The 13,414-nt window shown below is 41.2% G+C and overlaps 1 protein-coding gene across 2 annotated transcripts in view; it reads left to right on the forward strand.

Moving 5' to 3' along the window:
• The window catches only part of SEC24D (SEC24 homolog D, COPII component), a 74,141-nt gene extending 62,296 nt beyond the window's left edge, over positions 1 to 11,845 (forward strand). For both annotated transcript variants that reach the window (XM_076337303.1, XM_076337302.1), the window contains exons 14-23: positions 1,328 to 1,444; positions 1,912 to 2,082; positions 2,872 to 2,968; positions 3,641 to 3,786; positions 5,753 to 5,891; positions 6,361 to 6,479; positions 8,143 to 8,322; positions 8,858 to 9,049; positions 9,578 to 9,667; positions 10,068 to 11,845. In XM_076337303.1, coding sequence (XP_076193418.1) covers positions 1,328 to 1,444; positions 1,912 to 2,082; positions 2,872 to 2,968; positions 3,641 to 3,786; positions 5,753 to 5,891; positions 6,361 to 6,479; positions 8,143 to 8,322; positions 8,858 to 9,049; positions 9,578 to 9,667; positions 10,068 to 10,208 — 1,392 coding nt within the window. In that variant the 3' untranslated portion in view covers positions 10,209 to 11,845. The remainder of the gene's footprint in view (positions 1 to 1,327; positions 1,445 to 1,911; positions 2,083 to 2,871; positions 2,969 to 3,640; positions 3,787 to 5,752; positions 5,892 to 6,360; positions 6,480 to 8,142; positions 8,323 to 8,857; positions 9,050 to 9,577; positions 9,668 to 10,067) is intronic.
• The last annotated feature ends 1,569 nt before the right edge of the window (positions 11,846 to 13,414 follow it).

A 13,414-nucleotide genomic window follows, 5' to 3' on the forward strand; every position in this document is an offset into this window, starting at 1 on the left:
GTCAGTAAGCCCTGATGTGTATCATGACAAATAGGTATTTGGTAAGTCTTTCAGTCTTCAGCAGAATGCTTCTTAAAAGGAACTGAAGAAATTGGCATTCGTGATTAAAGATAACTATGCTTGAAATATTAGGGGTGAAATTTCAGCTCTGTTAAAAGTAAGATACTGTCTTCAATTGCGTTTCTGCCATAGCAAAGATTTCTAGTTTTCCCAGAAGAATGCCGTAGCTTATTTTGAAATGGGGAATAGCTTTATCTTGTGAACATCTTAAGATCTGGAGGAGAAAGAGTACCAAAGCTGATTTGTGTCTGTAGTCTTGGGTATTGCAGTTTTAACCTGGATGTGCGGTTAAGTCTGGAGCAGGAAAAGGACAAATCCCTCTTTTCCTCCTTCCTTCCCTTGACCTTCACCCACCTTCTTCAATACTTGAAGACCTCAGAATTGCTAATCAGTTTTCATTTCACTTTGCTTTAACTTTTGGTCAGCCCCGAAGCGGTCAGGCAGCTGGACTAGATGATCGTTACAGGTCCCTTCCAACTGAAATAGTCTAGTCTATTCTGTTCGTTCACATTAGCTGTCTCAATAGTAAGAGTAAGCGATAAACTAGATTTTCTAAATTTTGGTGAAAAGTTTGTTAATAGTACAAAGGTGCCCGTGGCACTGCTTCTGTTGTTACTCTCTTCTTTGGAATTCAGGGTTTTCTGTCAGTAGTTTGTCATCTCAGTAAATATGTTCTCATTAGAGTTCTAAATAAGACTAGAAAACTTGAATAGAACTGGCAGTTAGTTCATTTCTTAGTGACAGGAGGAAATGTTCATCGCAAGTTTTGATACTCCTCCATTTTAGTGTAGATTTGAATGTGGAATCTAGTACAGGAATGTGATCGTTGCTTGTCTGTAAAAATGTAGTGAACGCTAGTGTGCCTGAACTGAAAGAAATAATTTTTCTGTTGAATTAAATTTCTTTTTAATTTTATCCAATTTAGTATTTGTACTTTTGATGCTTGTTGCACAATGCTTGTATCCAACTGGAAAGTCTCCAAGAGAGGTACTCCCAGTTTCGCCCAGCAAGATTTTAGATTCCTGCGTAGAAATTACTGTAACAATGCATCAGCCAACATACCTGTGTGCTAGACTATTTACTGACATAACATTCCCAGTTTGTTTCGGGACTTACTTCCATCAAGTTTTGGGTCTCTAAATGAATTATTTAGCTCTGAGGAACTTACAGGAAGTATACACTGTTCTCTGAGATACCACAATGTATTAAAATTAGGCTTGTTTATCTTAGCAGCAATAAGTATGCCAATATGGTGTCTTTGAAACAGGCTGCAGAATGTGCTGGAAAGTTGTTTATCTTCCATTCTTCATTGCCAACTGCGGAAGCACCAGGGAAGCTGAGAAACAGAGATGACAAAAAACTACTCAATACAGATAAAGAAAAGGTATTTTCTACTCTGAGTTAACAAGGGACTGCTATTACGCTGAATTTCTCTAATAGAGCCTTGATCGTTTTTCATTTATTTCCTTTTACAAAGATGTGTTGTTTAATTATCTAATATTCCCACTCTCACTGTGCCCTGATTATGTAGGTATATTGATATTGGTCCAAAGTCAAACTACAGTAGAGCAGCCATTCCCGTCAATAAAGGAAACGCCCCAGCAGCAAATAATTCCACCCATCAAGAGCCTTTGCTACCTGCCTGTTTGGCGATTTCGTTCTCTAAGAACGTGCTGAGTTGGTTCCCTGCATACGAGTATATGGGCAGGGGCAACATGTTTTTAATCGAATCCGTGCCTCACTTACAACTTCCACTTCATCATCTTTTTTTCTTCAAGTGGGCGTTTGGATTGTGGTTGGCTGCCAACAGTCTCTAATGTTACGACACTTGTATTTTTTAATTCTGCGCAGACACTCTTCCAGCCCCAGGTAAATTCTTACGAGGCCTTAGCCAGGGATTGTGTGGCTAATGGCTGCTGCGTGAATTTGTTCCTCTTCCCAAATCAGTATGTGGACGTAGCCTCCATGGGTCTTGTCACAATGTACACTGGAGGAACACTGTACAAGTACAACAATTTCCAGGTAAGCGATCCAGGTTTCCTGCCTTTCAGATTGTAACACCTGGGGATTTGTTGTTTTTCTTTTCATTTCAACGTGTGCTTCGATGTTTAACACAAAAGTAGAGTGACTCTAGAAAACTTACTTATAAACTCCAGGGGATAAAATTCGAACTTAGAAATGACAGATCAGGCTCAAATATATATCTTGAAACAGTAAGAAGCTGGTTGGTATCTTAACATTAAATCCACTTACTTAAGTGGATAAGTTACTTAAGTGATTAAGTGAGCTGACTTCCTGAGCAGGGAAGTCAGTTACTCCTGTGTATACAGATAAAAATGCTTATGATAAAGAGCCAAAAAAAAGCCGTAACACCACTTGTTTGTTCAAAATTTCATGAGAATCTCTCTGGGAAGTAGGGGATTTTCTCCGTGTCAGGAGCTGACCTGCAAAAGCATTTTTTGGGAAGTCAGCAAGGCTACTCTGTAATTCTTCAGGCTGTGCCATAAAATCCTAGCTGGGCTGCAAGGTTAAGCGCAAGAACGGATGTTACTGGAGATAACTTGATTGAATAGAAATTCTGGATGTCCAAGCCTAGTGATGAACTGGTGGACGCTTGCATAGATATGTTTCTGTTAACAAACCAACAATCAACATTGTTTCTCTCTTTTTAAAGGGAGAGAGAGATGTTAAATGTGAAAAGAACAGATTTCATGGGGGGGGTGGGGTGTCACAGGGAGGGGGAGAGGGTTGTGTTTCTGCTACGTTGCTGCCATCCAGTGGGGAACTGCAACTTTTGCTTTGCGTTTCTAGCTCGATGCTGACAGCCCACAGTTCTTAAGTGACCTCAGGAAGGACGTAGAAAAAAAGACTGGATTTGATGCAATAATGAGGGTTCGGACAAGTACAGGTAATGGTACCCGTTGGGAATGAAAATAAACATGAATGCATATGGCAATATATAATTTTAAATAATATAGTGCTGTACAGATCACTTGTAAGATCAGGCTAACTGTTTTAACTTCATTATGTACCTCTTGAAAAGTAGTTGGATAGACTGATAAAATGCATGAATATGTCCTTCCTGTCTGTGCCTCCATAATAATTCATTTTCAAATTTGAGTAGGGCTTCTGATCATCACGCATGCACCTTGGATGGCAAGTAAGCAGTATAAAAAAGTGTTGCTGCTGGACACTTACGTGTTCCTTCATTTTCATACTTCAAATAACATTACTGTGTCTGCTTTTCAAGCATTCATTCTTACCTCAGATGCAAGTATTTGAGAAACATACGCACACAGAGTGGCCAAGTCACCAGCACAAAGGGTTCTGGGTGGTCTCACAGTCACCGCGCAGCTTCCTGGCCCCATCAGCTTTTCCCTCTCACCCAACTGTCAAAAAATGCCATCGGCAAGGACAGTTGGTGGGGACCCCCTGAGGCTACAGATCCCTGAGGGAAAAAGGTTCCTGTTTCAGTGAGCAAAATTGACTGACCATCAAAAGAAAGTCACAAAATAACATCAATTTTATTTGCCGTTTTTAAATAAAAGGACACGTTTGTTTTGTTTTAATCTGGCTGTAGGTTTCAGGGCTACGGACTTCTTTGGTGCCATTTACATGAACAACACCACAGATGTAGAGATGGCAGCAGTGGACTGTGACAAGGCAGTGACAGTGGAGTTCAAACATGATGACAAACTGAATGAAGACAGTGGAGCCTTAATTCAGGTAAAAAAAACTTGCTCACCATTTCATGACGTTACATGTAATTAAGAACTTCTGCAGCCGTAACAGAAAAAAGGTTACGGTGTAGGACTGATGGGAGCCAGGCACAGCTTGCACTGACTCTGGTGACAGACTACCACTAACAACAAAAGGTTTTAAGCAACTAGCCAAAGGTTGCGTCTTACCTCAAAAGCACAAACAATGCCCTTCATGACAGTTAGTGTGTTCACCTACCTCTATACTGAAACACTCACTGAGACCTTGTCAGCTATTATTTTTTCCGTTTTACTAAATAAGTTTATTTGGAGTACAAGATTAATTCCTACTTATATGGAAACTGCTACTGCTGTGGCGTTCCTTGTGACGTCTCTGTTCCAGAGCAGTTCTCTGTTGCTAAACATCACTTCCAACCCTACGGACTGCTCAAGACCCACCAGCCATGGTAGCTGTGCCGTGAAAGTTCTCACCTGCAAACTGTCAGCTGGCTGCCCTGCTCCCTCGGGCTCTTGGTACGTGAGTGCTAGAAGCCCCACAGCACTCGCCTGCTGGCATCATGACGTACTCTGCGAATGATGATGAGACATGCAGCGCCCTCTCTCCCATGCAGAGAGGGGAAAGCCCTCCACGTTCCTCTGCTCAGCTGGATAGCCCTGCAAGCTCAGATCAGGCTGGCCGCAGTAGCACCGCTAGCACAGGCATTTTGCCTAGTGCATCAGGAGCGTTGAAAAATGCCAGGCTGGTTCAGAGCTAATTAAATCTTTGCTTCCCACCTTAGCCCACAACGTGGGACCTCAGTAACAGTTCTTGGCAACGCCACTTAGGCAATAATTGATATTTCTCTGAGTAAATTGCCAACAAACAGACTTGCGATACATCTTTTGTTAGGAATGGGAGTGTCCCGCCCATTATCAGATAATGGGAGGTTGTTGTTTACTCTTCTAAATGTTTAGTCATGACCTTTTTCTTATTTAATGACAGAAAATGTTACAGCTTGCAAGGTTTTAAACTTAAGCCACGGAATTACCTGAACTTTTTATTTCTGTTCTGCTTGGCTTTTAGCTTGCCCCTATAAATACATGTCATAGGTCAGCAGTTAATCCCTGTATGAATACAGCACTGTGAAACATACAGTTTGGTATGTCTGAAGTCGCTTCCTAGAGCCACGGTGCAGCAGTGACAGGGATGTATATGCCACATAGATACTGCATTTACAGCTCTCTCATATGAGGGATACCTGCGGCAGTAGCTAATGCAAGGCAGACTACAGTAACTTCGAGTCTGTGTTTGCCCTGCAGGGTTTGGATCATATATTATATTGAAGTAGAATTGGAGTCATAAGGAAGTGCTTAAATTACACCCTCAATTTTTAATATGATGGTGTACTACTATTTAATAATAGCCCATGGTAGATGCAGGATACAGGGATCAGCAGGACGTCTTGTTTCACTTCATAAGCAACTTACTCACGTAAAAGGAGCCACTCAACTTTTTTCAAGATTAGGAAGTTTTTCTGTGTTGTTTTTGCCAAGAGATAATGTCATGGGCAGAGTACTTCTCAGCAAGCTTCTCTCTTGTATGGCATCTTTCCAGATAGATACATTTATTTGAGCTGTTCAAATACTACACAATTACAAAGCATGATTTACAAATTTACAATCGGTGGTCTCTTGTTTTCAGACGATACCATCAGTGTGTAGCAAATGAGAGTAATGAGCCTTTCAATCAGTCATATTATTATTTTTTATAATTTTAAGATTAGTAACTTTTATTATGTCTAACATACATACTTCCATAAAAAATACAGGTATGTTGGTCCTATAGCTGACGGAAGCACTGAAGCAGCACTGCAAGGCTAGGCTGTCTTCAGAAGTAATTATATGCCTTTTACGCACAAAGTAGGTGGCTCTTGCATGACGGAAGCTTTTTGGCTTAAAATAAAAATAAATGGTAATTTGCTCCTCTGTTGCAGTGTGCTGTCCTTTACACATCAATAAGCGGGCAAAGAAGACTTCGCATACACAATATAGGTTTAAATTGTAGCTCCCAGTTAGCTGATGTCTACAAGACTTGTGAGACCGATGCGCTTACCAACTTCTTTGCTAAGTCAGGTAAAGTTATAGACTTATACAGACCATTTTTGTTTCCTTTTTTTACTTTGGGGTGGAGGAAGGGGAAGGAAAGGGAGCTGAAGTGATTACCTAGTGGGAAATCATGTTTTGTAACTTGCTGCTCCAAGCCTGAGCAACTCTTGAGGTATAAAATTGAAAAGACAAATAGGTTACATATTTTAGACATACTGCCATAAAAGTAATGCTTGTGAAGGTAGCTGGGAACGTGTGATGCACAAAACTGTAGAGGCACAGCAGTGGAAATGGACATCCTGTCACAGGGTTGGACCTTGGGGGGGGGGTTCTGGCAAAGAGGAATAAACATCCTCCAGGATGCTGTCTGTAAAAGAGACTACAAAACAGCCATAGACCTCAGGTTAGTAAAATGAGAAGCTAGCGGAATATAGATGCTTTAAGAGTATGTGTCCATCTTTAGCACGCTCTTTTCTGCTTCTCTATTTATTTGTAGCTTTTAAAGCCATTCTAAGCCAACCACTGAAGATGGTCAGAGAGATCCTGGTCAATCAGACAGCTCACATGCTGGCGTGTTACAGGAAGAACTGTGCCAGCCCGTCGGCAGTAAGCCAGGTAAAACCCATCCGACCTCAGTCCTCCCCCAGCCAGGCTTTGCAGCAGATGAACGACCACCCCTGCAGCGTCAGCAGTGCCAGAAAGGAAAATTTCAGGGCAGACTTTCCTTTTCTTTCAAATATAATTAATGACAGGTGGGATTCAATGGTAGCAATGACAACACACGGAGGCTCTTGTTCCGGAACAAATGGCAATGCTATTGAGGAAACTGATGATCTTATTCACACAAAGGAGCTTAGACAGCCTTTTTCTTCCTGCTGGAGTTATGTGCTGACTCACAAAGCTTTCATTTTTTCTTCTTATGTTGTTAAAGATTCTAGCATTCTAATTTTTGACAAATAAGACTGTTGTTGTCAAAAAATGAAAATAACATTGTATCTTAGTAAACAATCTGAATTTGCACGTAGGTGTCTCAGGTGTGCTGGAGTGATGAATACCTGATGTCTAGATGGTGCCAAACTCGGGGGGGGGGGGGGGGGGGGGGGGGGGGGGGGCGAATCCGTGGTGATTAAGATAACAGTCTGCTAACTAACGCCTCTATTTACCAAGGGGTAGTAAGAAGCTCTAGGAACCTGATTACTTGTATTCCACACTACTTGAAAATTCTCTCAACAATAGACATCTCTATTATTTTCAGCCCAGTCTTTTATATATTGAGAGCATTTGGGGAGGTCCAACTGAACCAACAGGAAGGTGTTTTCAAATCCTTTCAGCAACTGTTTCTGACAAAAGTCTTTTTCTGTTTCAAACAAATACCCAAAGACGGCTGAACTAAATCCAAATCCTGTAAGCATTTGCATTTAATTTCTATTTTTCTTGCAACTCTCAAAATATTTCCCTATCCATATCATCTCCTCCAGATTTTGAGGCGCTTTAAAATGGAATGGTTGGCTTGCTGACACTTTTTTTGAATGACAATTGGCAATTTTGTACATTAATGCTGAAGTTAAACAGGAAGGCCAAAGGACTCTGACAATGTTGGAGGCATTTGCTTTAGATTAGTTCCTTTGATCTCCTTTAAACTGATCTCCCTTAAATTTTCCAATTCTTGTCGTCGTCTTCTTCTTGAATGTAACGTATAGATTAGAATTTTTAGCACATCCTAATTATATGACTTAAAATTCAGTGCTGCAGTAAAAGCAACAGTTGTTTCCTTTTAAATTATTCACCCTTACGTCCTGGTGATTCAGCTTAGTGAAAGACTAAGGCTTTGACATACTGCGCAATGCTTCCAATAATCAAAAGCCTGGGCAATGAATTGTTCAATGTTAGTGAGGGCCAAATATGTTAGAAACAATACCAAAGAGACTGTGGACCTTCATTTCCCTCCTAAATTGTTCAGAGAAAAAACAGCCGCTTTTCCTATGTGACGCCCCTTTAATTTAGTACCTAAAAATGAGCGTGGGTTACAGGGAGATGACAGCATCCAAGAAGATGACTACAGTCTATAGGGCAAATGATTTCTGTTGGATTCTTATTAAATGTATTAACCATTCAGAGCTGTCATGGCTGGTTTGAAACAGCACGTGTAAAAAAGTTTCCTAGCTTTTTCTCTTCAATCAAAGAAACCAAGCAGCGGTTTATTTAAATGTTTGAAAGTCCAGCTCTCGTTCCCCAGCACACGGGATATATTAAACAAGCAGCTTTCTCTGCCTCTCAGCTCATCCTTCCGGATGCAATGAAGGTGCTGCCAGTGTACATGAACTGCCTGTTGAAGAGCTGCGTCCTAGTTGGCAGACCAGAAATTCCAACTGACGAGAGGGCTTACCATCGACAGCTGGTCATGTCTATGGGGGTAGCCGACACACAGTTGTTCTTCTATCCCCAGCTTCTGCCAATTGTGAGTGTGGTGTTTGCACATCTTCTCATTTTCAGTAAAACTGTTTTCTGTATGCTGCGATTTTGTAATGGTGCAGGTGCAGAAAAGATTCTGTCTGCTGGGCAAGCGTTACACTACCACGCTGGGTTACTTTTTTACTGTGAGGTAGTTGCTAGTTGAACTACATTGAGGAGGGAGGGTAGAACCTCTATAGTTTAATGGAAAATGGGGAAGTAACATTATCAATCATTGACATCAGCCTCCTCCAAGAATCTCGCTGTACTTTTAACAAGGTTTTTGCCCAGGCTAATGAAAGATGCCAGCTTTAGTAAAGATCAACGCTGGTACGCAAGTGTCTCCCCACTTACGGCAGGTCTTCCTTTGCACGCAGTGCATTAACTGAAAAAAGAAGCGGTTTCTTTCTAATTCCTCTAATCTGGAAAGGAACCACTAAGATGTACTAAACTTTTCAATAGTTACTTTTCAGTATCTCATTAGAGCTTTAGTCACCTTGAAGTCACCACGTCTCCAACTCTTGTGTATTTTTGCCCCGCAGCACAGCCTGGATCTGAAGGGTGACACTGTCCCAGCTGCCCTCCGCTGCTCTGAGGAACGCCTCTCAGAAGGAGGGGCCTTTCTTCTGGCCAACGGTCTGAGCATGTTCCTGTGGCTGGGAGTCAGCACGCCCCCAGAGCTCATCCAAGGGCTTTTCAACGTGCCGTCCTTTGCACACATCAGCACGGAGGCTGTGAGTAGATGGAGACTTAGTCCCTTTTTCAGAATTTATGATTTAGTAAGACCAGACTGCTAATTAGAGAAAGAAACTAAAAGCAGAAACAGGTGACCGGCAGAAGGTATTAAGACACCAGAAGTAATACATAAAACTTTTTTTACATAAAGCTTTTACACTCTGAGCACTTATGGGCGAGAAGCTTTCACAACATTTTTAAACCACCTTAAACTTTCACTGTTGCAGATACTAAAGTCCTATTGAATGTGTATTGCAAACATTGGAACAAAACACTTTGCAACAGTTAAAGTTTCTCCTGACAGTGAATTTTCATATAGTGATTATTTTAAACTGAAAAATAGCTTAGACAGATGAGTCTTTAAGATGAGGCAGATGAGAGACACATTGTTGTGCAGGAGATGGCCTTTCCCAGTGCAGAATGAAATCCACAGTAACCTGGATCATAAGTACCAGCAGCTAGTCTTGTATGAATTCATGAGAGATGTGACTGGACTATAACAACCTGCCACGCTTTCATTCTAACAGACATCACTGCCTGACCTGGACAATCCATTTTCTAAGAAACTTAAGTCAATACTGGAGCATATCCAGAGCCGAAAGCCCTACACCATGAAGGTAAGACTTCTCTCTGCCTCAACTCAGTCCTCATACCTGTTCTTTGACACAACTTACACTGGTAGCTGTAAAAGGTTTTACGTATCAGGAATTTCCCTGTATGTCAGTGAGTGTGTAGCATGCATTGTAGGCACAAGCATCTCGTATGCGCTTAATTCTTAATCAGAAGATATTTTCAGAGGTAGTCATGTCTAAAGGTTACCATTTTATTCTGCAGACCTTAATTCACACTAGTCTCTCTTTCCTGTGTTCATAAATACAGCTGCTGAAATGTGGAGATTTATTAGTTTTGGGGTTTTTTCCCCCCTCAACAGCATACGGTAATAGATACAGGAAAACACTACTGCCATTTAGTATGACTGTATCCTAAAAATACGTCTCTCTTATCGATAATTTTCAGCTGATTATAGTGAAACAACGGGAGCAGCCAGAGATGCTTTTCCGACAGTTCCTAGTAGAAGACAAGAGTATTTATGGAGGAGCTTCGTACGTGGATTTCTTATGCTGTGTTCACAAAGAGATCTGCCAGCTGCTCAGTTAAGGAAACTCAGTCTAACTTGTCAGTTTTTTTCCGATTTTGCAAGAGGGACAGTCGTTGGTGCCTGAAGGCTGGCCCACAGCTCCACCGTACCCAGGCATTCTGCTGTGCTTTAGTGAACCTTTTCTGTGCTCTTCTTGTACAGTTTCATTTCACACAACCTCTCACTACTTTTAGTTTACTTATTAAGCTGTAGAATAGGAAGTTCTGCGCTCAGGTATTCATCTTCTGGGAGTCCTGACTCTCTCTCTAAGTTGAACTGCCAGATTTCAAACTGTCAACGCTTAAGAGCATATGGTATGCGTTTATTGAAATATAATTTAGAAAACTCTTTAATTGTTCCTTTTGCTAGTTGTAAGTTGTACGAGAGCCAGGAAAGATGCTAAAGATCTATACAGAAAAGGAAAAAAATACAAAACACTGTTGTGTGTTCACATACAGCGAATCAGGAACTGGCACACAGTTGACTCAGATTGGCAGTAATCATGTAGTTCAATTGGAGTACTTCAAAGTCAGTCCTTCACGTAAAGCTAATCTCTGAAAAATAATCCCCTTTTTCCTGGAAGGGACAAGCATTACTTTCTACAGAAACAGAGCTCTGGGTAACCTTCCACACCCGGGGTTATTATCCAGGACACAAAAATGCCTCAGGTTATAACCAACTGGACTTGAGTAAGTTTAGCAACAACGGGCCACGGAAAGAACAGTAATCAAACAATCCTTTTGCTAAGTTTGGCAGATGATAATGCCACACTCCTATGGTACAATTCTCTAGTCTTAAGGGCAGCAATTAATTTTGCATACTATTTAACTACATTTTCGAAATCGAACATGTTGGGTTTTATTTAGTGCATTTGCTAACTGGAATATTCCCAGTACAACTTCGATACGAACATCTGTCCCTCAACGTTTCAGCGGCAGGTCAACTGTAAGACAGTTGACACATTAACCAAAGGTTATTTGTGGTGCTATAAAAAAGAAAGCCTCTTGCTTAATACCAGTTCTATTACAGTGACCTCCTCTCTCACATGACTGATTTATTCGACAGTCACCGCTTTGAAAAATAAGCCTCTGCTCATATCAGTATTTACGGTAAAATTTAGAGAAGCCAGAGTCTTTGGAAGAGCTGTTTACCTCAGATACAAACAGACTGATGAAGTATCTTTAGGACCAACGCCTCTGCATGTGAGGTTTGAACTTTTCCAAACTTGAAAAGCTATTGTTACAAAAAGCAGTGTTTCAAAGAAAGCAAAAAACCCTCAAAAGGAAGGATAAGAGTTGGGCCTCATAAAAAAAAAAAGTGCCTTTAAACATGTTAATGGTGTCGCTACTTAGTGTTAATCATTTTACTATCCCAGATAAGCAGTCAAGAGGCATATTTTTTGGTTTGATAGCTTATCAAAACAGTTGTATCCTTGTGCATTGACTGAGAGCTCTTAAAATAAGTGGCTATATTACGAAAGGATCCTCAGACTGAATTCAGCTGCGAAGACAAGCACGTTTTAGCTGAAGCCATTACCCTGTATAAAAAGTATTTGTTGCCATTCCAAATCAGTGAACTTTGTAAAATGACACCAGCATTTGTGTAAAGACATAAGCAATTATTAAATACAATCATCATGTGTGTGTTTATTCTTTCATATACTAAGTAAGTTTTTTATGCCTCTGCCAAAAACTATCCACACCTCAAACAGTAGCACCTAAAACCAGTACCCCAGGTCACTACAGAGGGTGTTTTAGGGCAACTAGCAATGGAAACTGGCTTCAGGGCTCAGGCAACTCCTCCCCCTGCCTTTCCCTGTAAGCGCAGCAAGACAACATTCAAAGGTGGTTAGGCTGACTTCAGGAGCCAGGGAACATGGCAAAGTTCAATTAGCAACAGTAACTCCTACACAGCATAAACAATGCCATGCATCCAACAATTAGTAAAGACCGCTGTAGGTCACCTTCTCCTACTCTGACTTTAGAGACTGGCAAGCTTACCTGGCATTACGGAATTTTCAGTGTGTTTCTGCTGTTGGCATCACCCCCAGTTACAGGTAAGGAGACCCACTCAAACTGGGTCTCAAATGTGCCAGAACAGCCTGGCAAGTAAAGCTGTTTTGGAAAAATCACTTACCAAGCGAGTCAGGAAATGGGAAGATGCGGCAATGCTCACATAGTAAGGCAGTGTAATGAGGGAAACGTTTGTGCTCAGCTGCTGAACAAAGTTCACCTCAACAGCAATGAATGAGAGTTTCCCCTCAGAGGTAGGAAGCTGGTGAGCGGCTCCTGCCTCAGCCACGCTTGCTCAGAACCCATTTCCTTACCTTATTCCATGGAGTTTGCCGATGGCCAGATCACGTCTGCACCACAACCATGCGCATCTTCTACTTGGTCAGTTCAGGCCACGCAACCAACACTTACCAACTGCTTTAGGGCAACCTGTTTTACACCTAGAATTCTGGAGCAAAGCGTACACGTCACTCACCTGTGCACTGGCAAAGCCTACAGAGAGCCAGGATTTCAGGCACAGAGGTTGTAGTAAGACAAAGCTATTTATACTCGCATAGCTAAGTCATCAGAGCTCTAGCCTTTCACATAAATTTTACCTACATTAAGCCATCACAACGGCTAAACTAGCACCAAGATACAGACACGCTGATACAGCAGCTCTTGCAGCAATCATTAAAGTTATCACACAGCCGTATTACAAGTGCAATTCTTGTCTCCAGCACAAAGGGCGGGACTGTAATATTCAACTCAGGTTTACAGTAGTTAGGCCTTTTTTATTTTCTTTTTCCTTTTTAATTGCTGCAATAATTATACTCAAAATTACTTCCATGTTTTGCCACAGAACTTACCTACTGCTTGCTTTTTCACCCATGAGAATATTATGAAGAGATTAGTAAGCATTCCTCCATGTTATTAAGTTGACCTTCATCCTGTTACGCTGGGCAACTTCTACAGCAATAAAGCTGCCACCCACTTTACCAATTTTGGAAGGAGAAATCGTTCTTTCTACTATATACAGAAACAGCGGGCCTCATTCTCTAGCACTTTCAGTTACTCAATGTATCCTTAAAAAGCCACATTCAAGAAACAAAAGACTTACAGATGTTTCAGTGTGCTCCATTGATTCTTTTCTAGAGTGCATTCTGGATATTTCTATCCCCTGCCAAGGATTTTAAAATATTTGAGTATTCTAAAATTAATCCCTTGACTTAATG

Source organism: Aptenodytes patagonicus, chromosome 4 (genome assembly GCF_965638725.1).
Source record: "Aptenodytes patagonicus chromosome 4, bAptPat1.pri.cur, whole genome shotgun sequence".
Classification (NCBI taxonomy): domain Eukaryota; kingdom Metazoa; phylum Chordata; class Aves; order Sphenisciformes; family Spheniscidae; genus Aptenodytes; species Aptenodytes patagonicus.